This window comes from Notolepis coatsorum (genome assembly GCF_963971535.1).
Source record: "Notolepis coatsorum genome assembly, chromosome: 2".
Classification (NCBI taxonomy): Eukaryota; Metazoa; Chordata; class Actinopteri; order Aulopiformes; family Paralepididae; genus Notolepis; species Notolepis coatsorum.
This window is the reverse complement of record NC_140166.1, coordinates 51,312,735-51,335,770: the sequence shown is the minus strand read 5'-3', so window position 1 is coordinate 51,335,770 and position 23,036 is coordinate 51,312,735. Positions and strand designations below refer to the sequence as shown.

General features: G+C 45.6%; 1 protein-coding gene across 1 annotated transcript in view; it reads left to right on the top strand.

Annotated features, from left to right (window-relative positions):
* The window catches only part of LOC311223903 (calcium/calmodulin-dependent protein kinase type II subunit beta), a gene marked incomplete at its 5' end in the record, with an annotated part of 319,894 nt that overhangs the window by 279,285 nt on the left and 17,573 nt on the right, over window positions 1-23,036 (top strand). Inside the window, 3 exons of the mRNA XM_084308666.1 lie at window positions 5,501-5,576; window positions 5,834-5,928; window positions 9,405-9,638. Coding sequence (XP_084164792.1) covers window positions 5,501-5,576; window positions 5,834-5,928; window positions 9,405-9,637 — 404 coding nt within the window. The 3' untranslated portion in view covers window position 9,638. The remainder of the gene's footprint in view (window positions 1-5,500; window positions 5,577-5,833; window positions 5,929-9,404; window positions 9,639-23,036) is intronic.

Sequence of the window (23,036 nt, the reverse complement as noted above, 5' to 3'; positions counted from 1 at the left end):
GATATATGCAGGGTTTCCCCGTCCAAAAAACAGAATAATTTCAGGTAACTAATCATTTCACTGGATATATATATAACAAATATTGTTATTGTTTTTATTTTTTTTTAAACCGATACCGATATTTTCCGATATCACATTTTACTGCCGATATCGGCCGATAATATCGGTCGGCCGATAATATCGGACATCCCTACTTTATAGTATTGCTATCTATCCATTCTCAGTCACTTGAGTGCATAAACCGTGCCTTCATAATGGCTTAAAGAAAATAAAAATCCATTGGTTGGTTGTCATTTTATAGCGTCGTGAATATAAGGTTTATCGCACTTTTCGTCTCGTCTTTTTTCTGGGGAGCTATTTATAGGGCTAAAGGCTAGTCATGTTATATCAAACGCCATTTCTGGTGTATATATACAAATGAAATAAAACAAACTGCGTAGCATCCGGACTATTACAGAGCATCTATGGATGAAATGGGGGCGGCGGGGGAGGCCGATTAGTATTATTGATTAGCAATACAGTGTGCGTTCAAGTAGCCATTTTCACTGATCGATCACTTGCGTGTTACAACAATGTCCAATCCGACTGTAATTTGGGTGAATAGTATCCTACCGTCAGCCCATGTGATTGCCGGCAGCATTTCGTCATTAGTCATCGGAATCTGGTAGATCGATATGTCCATTGGCTGATCATAAGTAAGGGATAATGTATAGCTACGAGGTCATTGTCGCAAAATAATTGACCGACACAGAGTTTAAAATACCGAGCCGCCTCGGCGAGGTGTTTTAAACGTCAGTGAAGGTCAATTATTTTGCGACAATGATCGAGTATAGCTATACATTATCCCGCTTATTACATGGCTAACTTACTAACAATATACCGAATTCATTTTACATCGACTCGCAACACTGGTTCTGGCTCCGCTCGTCGCTCTGCCCCCTGTCATCGCCGGCAGCTTCCCCGGCAGCAGAACACCGGCAGTGTCTAATTGCACTGAAACAGTGTGTGTCAGTGGGCTTGATTGCGAACAGCTGCGCACAGCGGTCATTATTGTCCCACAGCGGTCATTATTGTCTGATAACTGACCTCTGACGCGCGCTATTGACCAATCACAAGCAAGCATTTCGGCGAATGTGAAAACGCCATGTAATAAATCCCATTATTCCAGGCTGAAATCTGCGTTCCGTAAGGTGATCAAAGATGGAGGATGTTCGTTTGAGATCTTGGCTCATATGAAACGCCCACAGACAGTAAAAAAATAAATTTTCAATTGCCCTCAATGATACTGCAGTGGAGCGATGGCGCCCCTAAGCGGATCTGGCCGGTATTGCATGTTTCGGAAATCAAATATGCGGGTAGGTCCTGCAAGTCGATCGGGGACGTTAATACCGTTATTAATATGGAATAAAACAATAACAACTTGCCACGGCTATATACGTGCCTCTGGTCCACAACGGGTGGAATCGAAAGCCGTATATATACGTGGCCGGTCCCCATTGTGTTAATACTAAACACTGTTAGGACTGTCTGACTCTTAATACTAAACACTGTTAGGACTGTCTGACTCTTACTACTAAACACTGTTAGGACTGTCTGACTCTTAATAATAAACACTGTTCGGACTATCTGACTCTTAATAATAAACACTGTTAGGACTATCTAACTCTTAATAATAAACACTGCACGGACTCTGGTGTAGTGTGTTACTTTGGTCTGGACCATGTATACCATCATCACTGTTACTACTGTCTGATTTAATCCTGCCATTCATTACTGTTATCATTATTATCACTATCACCATTATTATTTTGCTCTTTGTTCTATGTTCTATGCTCTATTATTATTACCCATTCTACCTGTAACCTCCCCCCCCCCCCCCATGCTGCTATGACACCTGAATCTCCACCTGAATCACCCTTAATAAGGGTGTAAAATAAACACATAGTGTCTGATTTGTCATTAACCAGAGAGTCAATAAAGTTCACACAAAGAGCACTTGTACCACTGTTTGGATTTTTTTGATATATTGGAAATTTGCATTTGTTATCAATGGAAGTCAGTGAGGGTTCAATCAAGCTTCCCATGCTGTGTTAATACAACGTCATAAACTATATAGAAAGGCAAGAAAATTATTTTGCTTGGGACCCCATTGACTTCCACTAGCTAACAAATGCTAATCATTTATGTATGATTTCAATATCCCAAATTGGCATCTTTCTAGCTTGTTGCTTCATGGCCAGAATGAAAAGATCCCAGTTTTGTCCTTCATATCCAGTTAAAGGGAAGGAGAGGTGTATAAACACATTCATCTTTTTCTATCGTTTCCGTATTCTCTCTATCAATATTGAGCATGGTATCTGTCTATTCATACTCCTGCACCTGCATTGTTTCATCCTCCTTCACTCTCTCTCTTTCCCCCCCCCCTCCACTCCTCTGCTCCTCCTCTTCACTCCCCCCCACACTCCTCTCCTCCTCCTTCTCTCTCTCTTTCTCCCCCCCTCCACTCCTCTGCTCCTCCTTCACTCCCCTCCTTTTCCTTCTCTCTCTCTTTCTCTCCCCCCACTTCTCTGCTCCTCCTCTTCACTCCCCCCCCACACTCCTCTCCTCCTCCTTCTCTCTCTCTTTCTCCCCCCCTCCACTCCTCTGCTCCTCCTTCACTCCCCTCCTCCTCCTTCTCTCTCTCTTTCTCTCCCCCCACTTCTCTGCTCCTCCTTCACTCCCCCCCCACACTCCTCTCCTCCTCCTTCTCTCTCTTTCTCTCCCCCCACTCCTCCTCTTCACTCCCCTCCTCCTCCTTCTCTCTCTCTTTCTTTCCCCCACACTCCTCTCCTCCTCCTCCTTCTCTCTCTCTTTCTTTCCCCCACACTCCTCTCCTCCTCCTCCTTCTCTCTCTCTTTCTCTCCCCACACTCCTCTCCCCCCCCCAACCTGGTGCCGTACAGTGTCCCGTCTCACGGACCTGGTGAGCAGTGCACGCCGGGCGCCGCCCCCCCCTGTGCCCGACCCAGAGGTGGCCCCCGTGCCGGCCCCCGGTGCTAGTTGGCCGACGCCCCTACCCGCACACACCACCTCTCCCCCTCTCCCTCGCACTCCCCCCAGCCCCTATCATCCCTCCACGTCCCAGAGTGAGTACTGAGCGTGACCTCGCCCTGACCCAACCCCCCCCCCCCCCCCCCCCCCCGTGGGAGGAGCTGCTCGGGGGCCAAGCCTGCTCACATCGCCGTGTTTAGATATAGGTGTGTGTGTGTGTTTAACCCTTAACCGTCTGTAGTGTGGCAGTGAAAGGGTTAACCTTCTGCCGTGTGGCAGTGAAAGGGTTAACCTTCTGCCGCGTGGCAGTGAAAGGGTTAACCTTCTGCATTGTCGCCGTGAAAGGGTTAACCCGTTGGTAGTGTGGTAGTGAAAGGGTTAACCTTCTGTATTGTCGCCGTGAAAGGGTTAACCCGTTGGTAGTGTGGTAGTGAAAGGGTTAACCTTCTGTATTGTCGCCGTGAAAAGGTTAACCCGTTGGTAGTGTGGTAGTGAAAGGGTTAGCCTTCTGTATTGTCGCCGTGAAAGGGTTAACCCGTTGGTAGTGTGGTAGTGAAAGGGTTAACCTTCTGTATTGTCGCCGTGAAAGGGTTAACCCTTTGGTAGTGTGGTAGTGAAAGGTTTAACCTTCTGTATTGTCGCCGTGAAAGGGTTAACCCTTTGGTAGTGTGGTAGTGAAAGGTTTAACCTTCTGTATTGTCGCCGTGAAAGGGTTAACATAGTCTTAGTCAGGTAGGCTAGCTCCTGTGATGCTGACATCCTGTCTCTCCCTCTGAAAACCATAGAGCCTTTTCTCACTCTGTTCAACATTCAACAAGCCATTATCTTCCTCATTTCCCCCCCGATTATTTAACCCTTTCACTACCTTCTGTAGTGTGGTAGTGAAAGGGTTAACCTGCTGTCGTGTGGCCGTGAAAGGGTTAACCTTCTGTAGTGTGGCAGTGAAAGGGTTAACCGCTGAGATGCATCGTTGTTGTGTTCTAACGGCCCCTGTCACATGCAGCACTGCTTCAGGTGGACAGGGTAACATAGGACGCCTATCGTAAAGAGTAGGGGGTTCCCCGACGTTCCTGGCCAAATTCCCAATCAGGTCTCTGACATCAAGGCCACCTAATCATCCCTCCCCCCTTAAAGTGTGACGTGGGGCGGGTGTCAGTGTATGGCAGCCATTGAGCCTGCGTAGCCCAAGGTTGGGTGCTACCAGTGGTGGTGAAGGAGGCAATGTCCACCCTACATTGTGGGGAGCGTTTTGAGTGTCTAGAAAAGCGCTGTATAAATGTAATGAATTATTATTATAGAGGGCAACATACATTGTGATGATGGCCGTGTTGTTCTGCCAGTTAGAGAGATGGTGAGCTGTGTGCCATGAGTCTTGTTAAAGGAACACGCCAGCTGTATGGGATGTGTGCTTACCGTCTTCTCCAGAGTCTGACAAGAAGATAGATACAAATGTCCTCTCTGTGCGTTCAGTAGAAAGCTATCTGGCTGCAAATTAGCCTGGCTTAGCATAAATTAATGGAAGCGGGTACGGACCACTAGCCTAGCTTAAAACTCCGGGAGAGGCGTTTTTGGCCAACAGCTAGGCTGGTCAACTTCCATTCATTTGTGCTAAGCTAGGTTAGCGTGCAGCCGGATAGCTTTCTACTGAACACACAGAGAGGATATTCTCTCTCTTCTCTTCTTGTCTGACTCCGGAGAAGACTGTGAGCATATTTCCCATAATGTTGCAGTGTTCCTTTAATGCCTTCTGCTGTGTGCTATAAACAATACCATAGAGACTAGGGGGGAGTTGTGCAGCTTGGAGTTAAATAGGTTGCTTTGGCTCAAACTATCTGTGATGTATTTTTTTGATGCAAGCTTTGATTTTCTTTCCTCCCATAATGCACCTGGATATGCCTAGCTTGCTCATGTCCTGTGTTATATAAAGATACTGGTAATATTGTGTTCCAACTTCACTGTGTGTGTGTGTGTGTGTGTGTGTGTGTGTGTGTGTGTGTGTGTGTGTGTGTGTGTGTGTGTGTGTGTGTGTGTGTGTGTGTGTGTGTGTGTGTGTGTGTGTGTGTGTGTGTGTGTGTGTGTGTGTGTGTGTGTGTGTGTGTGTGTGTGTGTGTGTGGAGTAGTACTTGCATTTGCGTGTGCGCTTGTGTAGGTGTGTGTCTATATGTCTTACTGTTCAGACTAACTGCACCTCACTGGTTGGATATGCTGGCATTGTGTTGGTTTAAGTGATGCGTTTGACTCTTGTGTCTTCTCTCCTCTGCAGCACGTAAACAGGAAGTGATGCGTTTGACTCTTGTGTCTTCTCTCCTCTGCAGCACGTAAACAGGAAGTGATGCGTTTGACTCTTGTGTCTTCTCTCCTCTGCAGCACGTAAACAGGAAGTGATGCGTTTGACTCTTGTGTCTTCCCTCCTCTGCAGCACGTAAACAGGAAGTGATGCGTTTGACTCTTGTGTCTTCTCTCCTCTGCAGCACGTAAACAGGAAATCATCAAGATCACCGAACAGCTGATAGAAGCCGTCAACAATGGAGACTTTGAGGCATATGCGTGAGTTATTTATCTGTTTGCATGCGTGCGTATGAGTGTACATTCATAATTCTATGTTTCTGTGTTGTATTAACCTTCTTTAGTGTGGTAGTAAAAGGGTTAACCGTCTGTAGTGTGGTAGTGAAAGTGTTAACCTTCTGTAGTGTGGTAGTGAAAGGGTTAACAATCTGTAGTGTGGTAGTGAAAGGTTAACCTTCTGTAGTGTGGCAGTGAAAGGTTAACCTTCTGGATGAACTCTAGCGTCTCTTCCTCCACAGTAAGATCTGCGACCCTGGACTGACCTCGTTCGAGCCAGAGGCCCTAGGGAACCTGGTGGAGGGCATGGACTTCCACAGATTCTACTTTGAGAACCGTAAGAGTGGCAGCTGATTGGCTCTGCAAGATAATGTTTGACACACTGTAGTAATCCACCAATCCGTGCTTGTAATTGTCTTCTGGTAGTAATAATATCAAAATAATATCAAAATAATTGCAATTCGATTTCTATAAGTGGTAAAAAGGTCTTGTTGGGGGATTTGTACTGACTTGTAATACGGACGTCCCATGTCTGAAGAGCATCATTAACTCATTTATTTTGTTAATCCACTGAGGCTGATAGTAGCGGCATTCATCTTCAACCTTTTTTAGCCCTTTCACTGCCACACGACAAAGGGTTAACCCTTTCACAACCACACTACAGAAGGTTAACCATTTCACTACCACACTACAGATAACCGTCTGTAGTGTGGTAGTGAAAGGGTTAACCTTCTGCAGTGTGGTTGTGAAAGGGTTAATCCACTGAGGCTGATACTAGCGGCATTCATCTTTTTAGACATAGCAACAGTAACTGAAGGAGGCAGGTTTTTTTTGCAAACAGTGGCTGTTCTCACTTTTCCTATTGTTTGTCTAATTGGTCTCAACCAAGCAAGACAGCCTTGAGGCCACTCTACAAACAAGCACTTGAGACATTTGATAAGAAATCATATCACCACTGTCATATACGTTTTTAGGCATAATATGTTCAACTTTGACAATTTCATTATATACTTATCTGTCCAATTGGTTTTAAGATAATTCACAATGCTCCCCCTCCACCCCTCAAGTTCAACTCTACTCTGATCATTATGAGCAGGGCTACAAGGTCAACCTCTAGAGCAGGGGTCGCCAATTAGGTTTTGCCGCGGGCCAGATTTTCCCCAAGCCGTTGCTTGGAGGGCCAGGATCAAAAACAATGGCTAATTTAATATACTGATATTGAAAAAAGACAAACGTTTTTCTCTGGTCTGCATCCCCCCAACAACCGTGTGCACTGCGCCGCACTGCACTGCACCCACTCTGCAATCCGCCAAACAAAGTTCTCACTCATCCATTCATTCATGAACAGCTCTCAGCTGTTGCAGATCAGCTTAACAATTGTGTGTATTGCGCCGTACTGTATTGTACCCATTCTGCAATCTGTTAAATAAAGTTTTCATTCATTCATTCATGAACAGCAGATCAGCTGTTGCAGATCACCGCGGCGGGTGATGAACAGATCAGAAGACAGAATGCATGAAAACACGACTCACCATACCTTGTTTGTTGTTCAGTCCTCCAAAATCCCTGCTAATGTTTGAAACATGTCACATATCCACTCACCGCCCTCCAATTCCAGATTGGCGTTGAATGCAGCTACTTTATCTGCCAACTTGAACACAGTTGTAATAACAACCATTTCCTCGTTGTTGTTGTCGCCACATATTATGCAGAGAGGACGTCGGCTCGGCACGCAAGAATCACCGACCTGTTGCAATAAACCCGTATTTTAAGTATGGCTCCTGTTTATTAAAAGAAGCGTTATATTTCCCTGTTGCATTTCCCTATCCAAAGATGTTTGTTTTGTTTTTTAACACATTTTGTTACTCGCTCCATCTCGAACGCGGAAGTGAAAGTTCGTTAGGGACTATTCCATTGGTTCTCCCAGTCCACGTGACCATTTCTAGCATTTCAATTGGCTATAGTGCTATTGATGACTACCGGTAGATAGATACAGCTTCACAATAAAAGACACCCTGGCGTCCCGAGTGAATATTTCCTGCGCGTAAAATAAATATCATATTCTCAAAATAATCTGACGGGCCAGAAATTATTGCTGGCGGGCCAATGTCGGCCCGCGGGCCGCCTATTGCCGATCCCTGCTCTAGAGGGCAGTGTAGCATTCCAAAACGAGGTACTGCCTTTGCACAATCTGCTTTTTCTTCCTTGTGGGTATAGAGGGAGGCGGTGGAAGGGGGCAGGTTTGGATTAGGGAATGTGGCTATGATGTTATGAGATTGTATTATCTCTTAATCGTATTTTATATTGCTTAAATGTATAATGTATTTTATATTGTGTATATTTCTTGTCTACCCGCATACAGAAATAGCTGATGGCTAAATCTGGTGCAATGCCTCTCCTCTCATTAATCGAGATGAACCCTTTCACAGCCACACGACAGCCGGTGAACCCTTTCACTGTGACAATACAGAAGGTTAGCCCTTTACTATCACACAACCGACGGCGATGCTCCATCATTAGCATCATTAGCTCCGCGGATGCGGAGCTAATGATGCTAATGGTAGAGCATCGCCGTCGGTTGTGTGATAGTAAAGGGTTAACCTTCTGTCGTGTGGCAGTGAAAGGATTAATGTATGTTGTACATGGTCCCCCGACAAACTAAACAATAAACTAAAACTAAACAGGCATGGAGAAACACATAGTGGACTCATACAGATGGTGACCCGGGGAGGCGGGACTTACAGATGTTTTGGAATTATTCTTGAACTTTAACCCTTTCACTACCACACTACAGAAGGTTAACCCTTTCACTACCACACTACAGACGGTTAACCGGCCGTACTAGTGTGGTAGTGAAAGGGTTAACCTTCTGTAGTGTGGTAGTGAAAGGGTTGACCTTGTGCAGTGAAAGGGTTAACCCTTTGTCGTGTGGCAGTGAAAGGGTTAACCTTCCGTATTGTCGCAGTGAAAGGGTTTTAACTAGGGCTGTCAGTTTATCGCGTTAATTAGATTAATGAATTACACAGCAAATTATCGCGTTATGAAACTAACTCAAAATTAATAAAAGAAAAAAATATATTTTTTTTATTTTATTTAAATATTTTTTAATCTCATTCATTCCATAAGAACGTAGAATACACATTTACAGAAATTTTTTTTAATATGGTCCATTTGCATGTTCTTGGCGTCTGATTCTAGGGACATCTATGGATCTCAGGGAATGTATTCCCAGTGTCAGAATTACTAGCCTTGGGTAAATTGTAATGAACGAGGCTAACGATTGTAATGAATATCAATACAAAAAAAATTATCTTTGACTGTGAATAACACCATGCTAAAATTTACCAGACCTGAAAAATCTAAGCAAATGAATAAAGGGAAGATGATTAAACAGAAGGTTTTGTAGATACAGTACTGAATTCTGCCATCCAGACACATGCCATTTGAAATATGATTATAGAATATAGAATAGCAGGCCTAAAATGGTTATACGATTAAAATGCGATTAATTAGATTAATTAATTACAAATCATGTAATTAATTTGATAAAAAAAATGAATCGTCTGACAGTGGTAGTGAACGGGTTAACCTTCTGTAGTGTGGTAGTGAAAGGGTTAACCTTCTGTAGTGTGGTAGTGAAAGGGTTAACCTTCTGTAGTGTGGTAGTGAAAGGGTTAACCTTCTGTAGTGTGGTAGTGAAAGGGTTAACCCTTTGGTAGTGTGGTAGTGAAAGGGTTAACCCCTTGGTAGTGCGGTAGTGAAAAGGTTAACATGTGTTTCTCTGTCCCCCCCCCCCCCCCCACACACACACAGTCCTCTCTAAGAACAGCAAGCCCATCCACACCACCATCCTGAACCCCCACGTGCACCTGATCGGGGAGGACGCCGCTTGCATCGCCTACATCCGCCTCACCCAGTTCGTGGACCACCAGGGCCGGCCGCGCTCCAGCCAGTCGGAGGAGACCCGCGTCTGGCACCGCAGGGACGGCAAGTGGCAGAACGTCCACTTCCACTGCTCAGGAGCCCCGGCCGCGCCGCTCCAGTGAGGTACGCCAGTATATAGTGAAGTATTCCACGTTATATTAAGCCTTTCACTGCCACACGACAGAAGGTTAACCCTTTACTAGCACACAACCCACGTCGTATTGTCGCAGTGAAAGGGTTAACCGTTTGGGTAGTGCAGGCAGTGAAAGGGTTAACATATAGAATGGGTATTTGTGGCTTATGAACAGTAAGTCACTATGTGTCAGGAATACAAATGGGTAACAGGGGGCTTGTTTTCCTGTTTGGTCCAACATGACAAGAACACCTAGTGTTGAACTTTATATCATATAATATATATAATACAGCTGCGAGTGCCGTCCTTGGGATGAGACGCTAAACCGAGGGCCCTGACTGAATCTCAGTCGTTAAGGAACCCAGGACGCCTATCGCAAAGAGTAGGGGGATCCCCGATGTTCCTGGCCAAATTCCCAATCAGGTCTCTGACATCAAGGCCACCTAATCATCCCTTCCCCTTAATTGGCTGATATCAATCCCTGTCTCCTGAGCCGTTCAGCCATTGTGTAGTGTGATGTGTGCCGGGTGCCAGTTGTATGGTAGTCATTGAGCCTGCGTAGCCCAAGGTTGGCTGCTACCAGTGGTGGTGAAGGAGGCAATGTCCACCCTACATTGTGGGGAGCACTCTAGAAAAAGTGTCTAGAGTGTCTAGAAAAGCGCTATATAAATGTAATGAATTATTAGTATTATTATAATTTTACCTATGGCTCATTGCCAGCATCAATAGTCACAACTGTTGTGGTGACTTTTACCTACATACCTGATACCTCTTTTTATCTATTTCTTGTTCGCTGCATTTCCAGACGTCCATTTCTCTGTGATATTCTCCATATCCATATTCCAACAACTCTGTCAAAACAATGTGAACAGACATACAGGATGTCGTGCTTCAGTGGCGTCATCCATCAAAACAAGCACTATCACCAACCCACCTGTAGTAGTGATGTTTGTCTTTTAACCCTTTCACTAGCACACTACAGACGGTTAACCCTTTCACTGCCGCACTACAGACGGTTAACCTTTCACTACCACACTACAGACGGTTAACCTTTCACTACCACACTACAGACGGTTAACCTTTCACTACCACGCTACAGAAGGTTAACCCTTTCACTACCACACTATAGAAGGTTAACCTTTCACTACCACACTACAGAAGGTTAACCTTTCACTACCACACTACAGACGGTTAACCTTTCACTAACACACTACAGACGGTTAACCTTTCACTACCACACTACCAGTGATGCCACAGATTACTTGTAAAAGTAATCCGATTACTGATTATTGATTACTCCTTTAAAAAGTAATCCAAGTTACTTTACTGATTACTTGATTATCAGAGTAACTTAGTTACTTTGAAAGTAACTAGGTTACGAAGTCGTCGTCGTTCCCCCAACCGTTTTTTTAAACGCTTTATTGAAAGTGCATAAATTGTTTTTAACTTGTTTCTCTGCACATAACGTAAATTGTTAAACTAGTGCTTCAGCTTCTGTACCATCAAGTATGGTAAAGCAACAGTCTATGATGCTCACAGCATTAGAGCAGCCAGCCAGTGGTTTTACAAAACCAGTGTATCCATTCACATCTAACAAATGCAGGCTGAACTATTCAATTATATCAACTGTAACTATTAAATTGTTTTTATAAATGTCTCTCTATAAACATACAATCAGTCTCTCTTTAACATGTAAATTAACTGTAAATCTGGCAAATAAGAGCTTTTGCTCTGCCACCATCAAATATACATTAATCAAAAGGGAAAGAAACAATCTCTCTCTTTTGCTGTTTGGCTGGCCTCCGAGTCCTCCTGTACCTACTAGTCGAAGCGTCGGCTAGTGTTGTGATTCCAGATGCTTTCAATGCAATTGGATGTGCTGTTTTTAGCGGTAGACAGTATTTTGTTTCCTCCGCATATGAACGTGAAGTAGTGACTGACGAGCGTTTTGGGATGGAAGTCTGAACAGAAACTCACTTTTAATTTTGCCAAGCGTTTTGGGGTGGAATTCTCCGACGACGGAGCCCTGCTGTCACACGATTGGCGCATATGTCACATGACGTGCTGTGAAGACCCGCCCTACTCTGCCTCTGATTCGCAGACTGTGGATGGGGAATGTGATTGTACCAAAGCAGAGTCACTCACAGACAGAGTGTCCAGTCACGCCGCGGCCCGCGGGACACATTCTTGTGTAACCCTTTCACTGCCACACTACGTCACTCCCAAAAGAAAAACAGCTCAAAATGTATTTTTGACTGTCGAAAACGAAATAAAATACTGCATTCCGCCTGCATTATGAATTTATGATGAGATAGTAACGAAATAGTAATGCACAGCCACTTGGACAAGTAACTGCAATCAGATTACTGGCTTTTAAAGATTAACGCGTTAGATTACTATTTTCGGGGGAAAGTAATCAGATTACAATAACGCGTTACTTAGTAACGCGTTACCGGCATCACTGCACACTACAGACTGTTAACCTTTCACTACCACACTACAGAAGGTTAACCTTTCACTACCACACTACAGAAGGTTAACCTTTCACTACCACACTACAGATGGTTAACCGTCTGTAGTGTGGTAGTGAAAGGGTTAACCTTCTGTATTGTCGCAGTGAAAGGGTTAACCCTTTGGTAGTGGTAGTGAAAGGGTTAACCCTTTGGTAGTGGTAGTGAAAGGTTAACCTTCTGTAGTGTGGTAGTGAAAGGTTAACCTTCTGTAGTGTGGTAGTGCAAGGTTAACCTTCTGTAGTGTGGTAGTGAAAGGGTTAACGATAGGTTATGACTATAACCAAGTTCTGTTAGTAATGGTGACGCTCGGCATCACTACTGCACTGTACCTCGCTCGTGCACGCGCACTGAATAAAAATTCCACAAATGTACCTTTACATCCCAGCATTCGTCTGGCCACACCCCTATCAGCTTACCTACATAAGCAGGGGTGTGGCCACATACTCGCCTCCTTCCCAAGCTTTCACCACAAGGTGAGATCAAGGGCAGCAGCGGCGTCTGATGCCGAGCGTCACCATTACTAACAGAACTTGGTTATAGTCATAACCTATCGTTCTGTATCGTAATGGGCTCCGCTCGGCATCACTACTGCACAAGGGAGGCCGAGCGAGAGCCCTCGGCCGACAAATACACCCCGCTGAGGCCCCCCACAACCATCAGATCAGGGAGGACCGAGCCCCCCCGACCCCCCCTAATGGAGGGCACCCCCCCTATTGGAGGTTCCCGGGAGGGCGACGGACCCGACCGTGCGAAGAGGCACTCAAGCAACTCAACGCACAGGGTGAGCAGACCGTGGCCTGACCCCACGACTACACACACGCACAACCCGCATGCCACCCGGGAACGAACGGAGGGAACAACCTTGTTACTGCCCCCAGAAATCACGGGGTCAGGAGCAAACCCAACCCCGTGGCAAGGCCGTAGCAGCGGAGCGCGAAGGAAGACCCAGACCCACTAAAGGGACTGGATCCCCTGGAAAACGGGGGCCCGGAGAGGTCAATGACGCCAGGCATCAAGACCCCACCAGGCGGTCACTTAGTGACACCGCCCCCCACATCGCCAGCGTATTCGGATAAGGCCCCTCCAAGAGCGGGCCCTTTCCCCCCAATAGCACACCGCCTGGCACACTGACCCTGCAGAACAGGCAGTCAGCATGGCCGTAAGCACACAAAAAAGGTTAACCAACGGAAGCAGGCAGCGCACCGGGGAAAACCAGGCAACAGGCTGTAACCTGAGCCTGGAGCACTGCGGACGAGACAGGCGCCAAAGGAGTTAGCTGAGAACAGCCCCCCCGGCGGAAGGGGCGTATGCTGGCGTTGTTGCATGACCAAGCCTCCATTTAAAAAAAACCCACCCAGAGGGGTTGAGGCAGAGAAGGCTGACATGATTGGCAGACGTCATGAACGTGCAGGGGCACCCTCAACCGGGTAACCCGGGAGTTGACACTGCTCCAACACACCAGGGAATCAACCACCTTGTCGTTACCCAATGCGGTGGTTGTTCCTATAACCCCTCAAGAAAAAACTCCAAAACACACCTGCGGGTACACACTGGCTATACCGCAGTACAAGTGTTTCAGCTTTCAAAAAAGGGTTATCCCAGGCCTACGGGTCGACGAAACATTACTTCGGACCGGGACCGGCGATACGGGAAGCACAGGGTCACCAGAGGAGGTCAAAGACCACCCCAACAGGCCCCTCTTCGCCATGCGTGAGAGAGGAGCGAAAAGAATGGAGAACCAGCCCCAAGCACACCGTACTTGGTATTCCCAGGCGGTCTCGCAACCAAGTACTAACCAGGACCAACCTGCGTAGCGGCCGAGATCTGACGAGATCGAGCGTGTACAGGTTGGCATGGCCGTAAGCAATTACGACAGTGCAGAGTACAAAATGTACCCAACCAGGGTCTCCATAGCGCTTAACCCTGTGACACCCGGACCCACACGGCATTTTTCCCCCTGAAAAAAGCCCAAGTCCCTCAGGGTACCAGAACAGCAGATCTGCATCCCCGGCGGACAACGGGTTTAACTGATCCGGACCAGCGTGACCAGAACCAGTCCCGTGCCCTAACCACGCCGACATGCCTACTCCAGGAGAAGGGGCAGATATGCATGTTGATCCTAAACATGAAAAGAAGGCGCCACCCAGACGTTCGGTGCGAACCGCGCCCGGTGGCCCACCCCCAGGGCGTGAGACCCCTCTACATATGTTCAGATCCATTCCGTCATCATCCCCCAGATATGAACGAGAATCCGTTGACAACCAACACAGGTCGTCGGAAGAGGAAAAACCTCCATCCCAGTTGCTTTATAAAAATGCTGTTTTAACCTCAAGCAACCAAGGCGTGCCAGTCATTCGCCTGATCTTCAACAGAACACCCCGAGCTAGCACTATGCGTGCGTCGGGACACAACCACATCAATGAACAGGCTATTTAGACCTGTCATTGAATCCCCAAGGCGCCCAGGGGAACGACAAGAGGGGTGTGATGCTTCCTAACTCCAACTATTTTTAATAGAAAAGAAGGAAGCACCAACAGCATGTATCCCAGTCTACACAGCCGGGGGTAATTTTTTTTTACATTTTTACATCCCACCACCCTCCCATAGGGAGGAGATAGAAATCCCCAGAGAGTCTTCCCACGTGAGCTGTACAGATTGAAAAGAATATATTGCAACCTTGAGCCATGTAAAATTTTGGTTTTAGGGCCCTCCGGGGAGGAGGCACTGAACCCATACACACTCAATAATCGAATTGAATCGAATACACACACAATAGAGCAGGACTCCTTTTTCAAGTTCTACTCACCTTGACAATCTGAGGAGGAGGCTCTGCACTCTGAGGAGGCTCCCTCACATGGAAGGAGAGTCCTAACTCACAGAAGGCCCGAATAGGAGCTTCGAGAGGAGGAGCCCTGACCACTCCCCGAAACAGATCCATCATATGGACCCGAACAGCTCACGGAAGTCCTACCAACAGAGACGCGCACAGTGACGTACTCTATGGCGGGGGAATTTCTGCGGTGCACACGCCCAATATTCCAGGGAGTGGGACCAGGAAACTCCCCCCCCCCCCCCCCTCTTACCCTGTAACGTGCCGAACAGCAACGTGACTGGAACCTTGAAGGACAGGATTTTTTTTTTTTTTTTTTTTTACTTTGACCAGTCAGCTGGTTCTTTTCGCGTTTATCGCTTTTTCTGGTCAAGTATGACCGACAGAAACAGGTTGAATGGGGTATAGATGGGGGGAAAGACACTCTGAGAAAATACGGCGAGTCCGGGAGTCGAACTCGTGTACCCCAGATCCGTGACGCGCACGGTTGTCCCCGACGCCGAAATAGCGTTCGAGGTACGCGGTGAGCTACTGGAGCTCCCCAAGGACAGGAGGTTTTAACCCCTACCCATCAAAGAAGGGGAGAAAAGGATTACCAGTTCACCCCTTTACGACCCCACACCCATGATACGATGTAATGACAAAAGAAAGTATGACACAGTCATAGTCAGCTCCATGAAGCGTCTAACAGCTTCACACAGCGCATGTGCTAACCTGCTATCTGATTTTTACTAAGGAAAAAACACAGAATAGAGAGGGCCCCCTTAAGAGCCCCGGTACCAGACTCACACATGTGCTTCTGTGGCCAACCCAACCCAGTTGTAGGTCACACGACACACACAACCCATTATCACCTACAAAAAATGGCAAAAACACTCTACAGAGGAACGCCGTTTTTCATAATGAGAGAATACATAATTCTCGATTAGTATCGGCCACAGGCCTTGCTAAGCACACACGAAAAGTGACCAAACAATCTTTTCTTTTAGGAAAATACAGTTCCTCAAGCAGTTCTAGCACAACCCCAGCAATCAAGCTAAGGGTTACATCGTATCCCACCACACAGTGACACAATATATTGTAACAACATGTCTGAGAGGAGGGTGAAGAAGTCCCCAGGGAACCGGGGGGAAAACACCCCTCCTACTTTACCCTTAATACGGCCAGTTGAACAGGTAAACCTGTAAATATGTGAACACACTGTTCATTGTCATTACAGGCTGAGAAAAGAATTCATTCTTCACTCATATGTCACTAAGCATAGCTTTATAGGTTAGTTTAACCCCCTTAGTTGTGAGTACACGGTACATGAACACACAATGTTTCTCAACACAACAAACCAGATCATTTTCACATCTGTAACAAACAACCCGATTTGCATGGAGAAGCTAAATACCAGTGACAAGACAATTCACACATAACTCGCATCGTATCCTAAATGTAGTGCAGCAACACTCGTTTTGGAAAACATCGTTATTTATAAAACATTTAGAAGGGAAAGAAAGAAGAAGTGTTCAAGGTCTGGTCAAGGCACTTCCTACCATGAGCGCAGATCAAGCGAAACTGCAGTCTCTAACAAGGCACCGATAGTAAACACAGCATTCCTGTGTTGTCGACATGGGCAGCGTCACGCTCCATCCCGCCGCTACGGTTCCCCTTGTTGACGCAGTCCTCGCCGGCCGGCCTCAGGGTAGGTTCGACTAACATCCTCTGTCAAAGATGACGTCGTAGTCAGAGTGTTTAAAGCATGTTATAGTCTCAGAACGTTCAACAGTGTAGCATTAAGCTAACGGCCGCTCTCGGCCGATAGCAGCAAGCTAACGTTACCTAGCCTAGTGACACAACAGGCTAGCGCCTGCAGCTAACAGCTGACTGGCTAACAGGTAGGCCACAACTAGCACGCAAGCTAAGCAGCTATCACCTGAACTTGTACACAACGATATAACAAGCCACACTCAGACAGGCCGCCGTTCTGAAACCCTCCTCACCTTTTAAGAGAGAAGAGAAACGAGATGTTAACACAGTTTTACAACGGTGATTTTACCATACATCCGGCGGAGCCAGCACAAGTCCCATCTGGGCTGTAGCCGACTTGAACATGGATTTTCCGATAACGAACATCCATGCCCACATTTCCTCGTTTAGGGTAAACTCTCATTTGCATATGAGAGACGGGGCCTATACGGTGACAGAGAAGTACCCACGCGTCCAGAGATCCTGGGATCACCAGTTCTACTGGTCGTGGCCCACTAGTTGCTATAATGGGCTTCAAACCAAGATCCTCCGCCGTCGCCTAAAAAGGCTGAACAAAGGACCCTAATCTGGGGCCGGTTTTCGTAAACATTGTCAGCTAGCTCCCATAGCACTAACAGACAAGTGGTGCTCGCAAGCAAACATTACTCACCAAACCTGGAACCCACCGCTTCTCACAACAGTCGGTGCGTCCTACAGTCCAGCTGTGTCGCTGGACGGTTTTACCCCATCCAGCCGCAGCAAGGAGGACTGCAGTTGGGAGGCATGTAGCGGCGTGAACTGCCAATACGAAAAAACCGGTGGAGGTGTAGAATGATCATCATCTTCCAGACACTCCAGTACGAAGACAATATCGCCGTATTTTCTCGAAAATAGTGAGAGAGAAAATAAAGATATGATGTCAACGTATCCTTTGTTTTCCAACTTTCTCCTACTAACAGCCTCGTCAAGTGGGGATCTACCGAAGGCACTTCCTTGTGGTGAAAGCGAAGAAGGAGGCGAGTATGTGGCCCCACCCCTGCTTATGTAGGTAAGCTGATAGGGGTGTGGCCAGACGAATGCTGGGATGTAAAGGTACATTTGTGGAATTTTTATTCAGTGCGCGTGCACAAGCGAGGTACAGTGCAGTAGTGATGCCGAGCGGAGCCCATTACAATACAGAACCTTCTGTAGTGTGGTAGGGTTAACCTTCTGTAGTGTGGTAGTGAAAGGGTTAACCTTCTGTAGTGTGGCAGTGAAAGGTTAACCTTCTGTAGTGTGGTAGTGAAAGGGTTAACCGTCTAGTGTGGTAGTGAAAGGGTTAACCCTTTGGTAGTGTGGTAGTGAAAGGGTTAAGGTGACTATAGTACTATGATCATGAGTTCTCTAGCTTCACTTTATTGGCTTCCTGAAAAAGCATATCACATATTCGGGAGAGAGAACTCGACATGTCCAACAGGTAGAAACAGATAAGAGATATTCTTTTATTGATCCCCTTGGGGAAATTCAGGCATCATAGCAGCATGTGGGAGGGGGGAGGGGAGGTACAGGTAGTAATAAAAAGGCAGTGTAAACAATATACAATATAATTAACTTTGGACATGCGCATATGGACAACAAGGTGCGAGATGAGGGTATTATGCCCTCTGTTATATTTGCCCTACAATAAATATAGTTACAATATATAATCTAATGATCTAAATCGAATCTAATATATAATCTAAAAAAACCGAAATGCTAAATATATGCAATATATAATCTAATAATCCAATAATCTAAATCTAATCTAATATATAATCAAAAAATGCTAAATATATGCTCTGATTGGCGGCTGGGTGGCGCAGCGGACATTGCACTCGTCACCAATGCAAGAGACACCAGTCTCGAATCCGGCTGTCAGCGTTGCCTCCGGCTTGGGCCGGCCGTCATACTGACTCAATTGGCAGAGTTAGCGGGTGGAAGTCGATGGGTGGTAATCTGGACGTTGTGGACAGCGACTCCAACAGGTCGGTTGGGGACCATATTGTGAAGGAGAAGTTAGAAGCCTAGAGGCTTTATCAAGAACTTCCCCTGTTTTATAAAATCAAACATACAAAAATACAAAAATATGCATATTATAAAATACCAGAATACATTCAAAAGATACGTGTTAATACAAACATACATACACACAGTACATACATGCATATATACTGCATACATAATAATACATAACCACCCACCCACCTGCCTACAAACCTACCCACCCACATAACCAAATGCATACCTACATGTATGACCTATTTACTACTTTTGGGTATGAGCATTTCTTTTGTAGTTTGCTTTAAAAATAAGCAGAGATGGAGATTTCCTCAGTATAGGATCAGCTGCATTCCAAAGATTGGACCCTCTAGTACCTCACTGAGAACTGCCTAAGTGAAGTACCACAATAAGTTATAGGTGGGAGTCAGCTACTAGGTATCGGACATGGAGAAGACCACGATGCTGCAGATCACATATCGTTAGCCTCATACTGTTAAGTTCCTAAGAAAAAACATTTTCCAGCAAATGTGTGGGAGTTTTAAATTTATATTTTGAAAAGAAGTTCCACAAGGTGTATCAACAAGTTTGCAAAAATACAAACAACACACAACAACCATTGCGTAACAAAATAAGTTGACTTTTAAGATAAATATGTTGTCACTTAGGCATTTTTTCCTCGTACATACATACGACACTAAGGCAGTTGTTTTACTTGCCTAAGTCATCCGATCGGCGTCTGTGTATGTAACGTTAAAATGCACAAGTTAGGCAGAATGTGATTTTTTTAACGTAACAAGCGTTCTGATTGGCTGAGGACATAGGCACTAAGCCAGGGCGATGCAGCAGTGTGAGCAGAGTACAGTTAGGCAGAATTCTCAATTTGGCTGGGGGAGGGGCTTGGGAAATGCCCTTACAAAGCCAGTGGGAACAAGTGGTGTTTGGAAAGTGACTGTCTGTTATGTCGAGGCCTCCATTGAACAAACAGCTGCCGCCACCCGTAACGTAACGTGCAAGACCACGGACAGCACATGAGTCATGCTCTTTTCCTTATCACACATGTACGGGTCTGTGTGTCTGTCTGGACGTGACAGCAACAGTGTCGTGGCATGTAATTGGTCCCTTCCCTCTCGTCCCTTCGGAGAGTTTCGGCAGAGTTTAACCCTTTCACTACCACACTACCAAAGGGTTAACCCTTTCACTGCAACAATACAGAAGGTTAACCCTTTCACTGCCACACAACAAAGGGTTAACCCTTTCACAACCACACTACAGAAGGTTAACCCTTTCAATACCACACTACTGATTCGCAGATCCCCATGCGGGGTATCATTGGAAAGCCACACTCATTGGCTATAACCCTGTCAAATTTTTGAGATCGCCAAATGATTGACGGAGCTAGAGCCCCGGGAGTCAGGGGTGGTAATAAAAAGAAAAAAGAAAACTCTGCCGTGTACTTTGGCACACGCCTCACATATCGGCATGTAACTCGAGAACCGCTGAACGATTTTGTCGCCTGAAACGGCAATCGACAGGCAACAAATAGGGCTTTAAAAAAATGCACACCCGAGCTGCTAGAGGTCGGCAAAGTGGCGCGTCGCGCCGGTGGACAAATCGTCCTCAAGAGGGCCCGGTTGCACGTTAACACTTTGAGTGCCAACGACGAGATAACTCGTTTGTTCATGCCGACCGCTCAGTGCCAACGTCGAGAGATCTATTTTTATTTTTTTTATTAGCGATTTGAATTCGTATTTCATCAATCTAGCCTCACGTTACCACTGCAAACTCTCTCTGAGCTCCATTTGGAAAATACCGCCCCCCTATCGTCTCTCCCTGTGGTACTGCACCCCTTTGGAATGGATTGAATGAAAGGCATGGGGGGGAAAAAATCCTGCTTCCTCATTTTACTTCTCAGGCAAGTCACCCGAGACGATCGGATTCATTCTGGAGCCTCAGAACAGCGTGGAATCGGTGTTTCGACCACCCAGCGTTGGATCAATAAACGCGATTGCTATTTGGAATGGCGATCAGGAATTGAAATAATCTTTTTGGAGAACATCTGATCTGAGGTAAGGAATCTATTTTACCAGTCTTAGGATAATCAGAGCTTTTTTCACAGAGATATCAACATGTGCCCTATGTGTGTGTGTGTGTGTGTGCTGATCAGGAAATGAGATAATCGATTTTTCAGCCCGCTTCTATAGCGTGCATAAGTACACATATACTATTGATAATCTAGCGTTTATTTGAAAACGATTCATAAATAGGCCGAAAAATGACAACATTTTTGTGTATTCCAGAATATTCCAGTAACGGGCGTTTATCACAGAATCTTTATATTTTCCTGAAACTTTCAAAAAACGAGAGTTTTTCTAAATGGTATAAAACGGAAATGAACCCATTAAAAAAACAATCCGTTTCGACAATGTTGACTGCAAACAAGTCATTGATAAGCGACGGCCAGATTAGACACATAATTTAAGATGTAGTTTATGCGTTCGCAAATATGAGAGCTCTATCATTGAAGTGGACGCTGGCACGCAACAGGGTTCTGAGGCACCCAACCTCCGGCACGGAAAGTGTTAAGAGGTTAAAAACCCAGAACTTTTCAATAATAATAATAATTATTATTATAACTTATAATTGATTATATATATAGAGCAGGGGTCTCAAACTCAATTTACCTGGGGGCCGCTGGAGGTAGAGTCTGGGTGAGGCTGGGCCGCATCAAATATTCCACAAAAAAAGGGTTTCAAGTATTCCAAAAATGTATTAAAGGGGAACTATTTTACTATTTCTTTCACTATTTGGGCACTTTTACACAATTCCTGTGAGTCTATGGAACACCTCTGTAATATATATATTTTTTTTATTCATTGTTTTGTATTTCTAATCAAGTCCTCAAAAACAGCATTTTTCTACCTCAAGATCTCGAGCCGTTTTGAGCTGATGTGGACTGGGGTGCAGGTGCTGGTGCCTGAGGAGCCACATTAACATGCAGCAGTGACTATATGACATCACATATAGGCACATTTTCAAACGACTCAGTTCAGTGAGGGTGAATATTGTGAGAGGAGAATTGGAAGAATGCACCAATATGAGAATTAGAGACATAGATCATATTAATATAAGTTCACATAGCTAGGAAACAATGCTAAACACTCAAAAAGGCCATTTATAAGATAGTTCCCCTTTAATACATCAACAAACTACCCCTTTGCCTCATCATAAAACCTCAAAAACACCAGCAACAGAGCATTCTCAGTGGTGTCAGTGGACTCATCCACAGCTATGGAAATGCACTGTGCATTTTTTTTATTCTATCACAGCCAGTATTTCAGTTATTCTGATTGCTGTGCTATCTGAGGAGGATTTGCTTTTGTTTGCCTTCAAACATGGTCTCCATCACTTCAGTCATACATTATTTTATTATTTATGCATCAGAGAATGGCTTCTTGTGTTTAGCCAACACCCATGCCACTGAGTGAGCAGTGACACTTGGTTGCTTTTTATTGTTGTGACATAACTTTAACAATAATTCTGCTTGCAGCTTGATATGATGATTTCATTCCATTTATTTTTGTGGTTCTTAGTGCTGAAAGGTTGCATCAAAATAACTATGTTTTGTTTCGTATTGGCGTTTCAAATTGCGTTTCAATTGCCACTCTTCACAAGAGCTACCGTTTCTTGGCACATTGTGCTGGTTGGAGGGGGATGAACGCATATTTTTCAGTCCATTCACCTTTGAATTGCAGCGATTTCACAGTTGACTTTTATTTTACTGGCCATCTTTGAACATGCCATATTTTCTACTAGCTGCCTGCTGGTAAAATTATGCTACTCGCTACAGTACCTGCAGATTAGACTACCTGTAAATGCGCTGTCAACTCTCGCTCTGACTCCGACCCGTTGAAAGACAACACGCATTCCGTGAAGACCCGCCCTACTCTGCTCTGATTCGCAGATGTGGGTGGGGGGGGGGGGGGGGATGCTGACGGACGCTGAATAATTGGACCAAAGCAGTAGACAGACACAGACAGTTGGAGCAGTGCAGAGGAGATAGCAGAGAATTTCGAGGATGCTGCCATACGCACTGATGACAGGATATATTTCCTTCTACTTGGTATCACTCCGGAATCACGTTTCAACCACTAACGTTGCTGCCATGAGCCTGCGCTATGGTAGCCTACAAGTGATAAAATAAATAAAACGCCCAACTCGCGCAACGACTCGGCAACAAGTGCGCGGGGCGGCGTGGGCCGCATTAACACTACACTTTGATGTCAAGTAGGGGC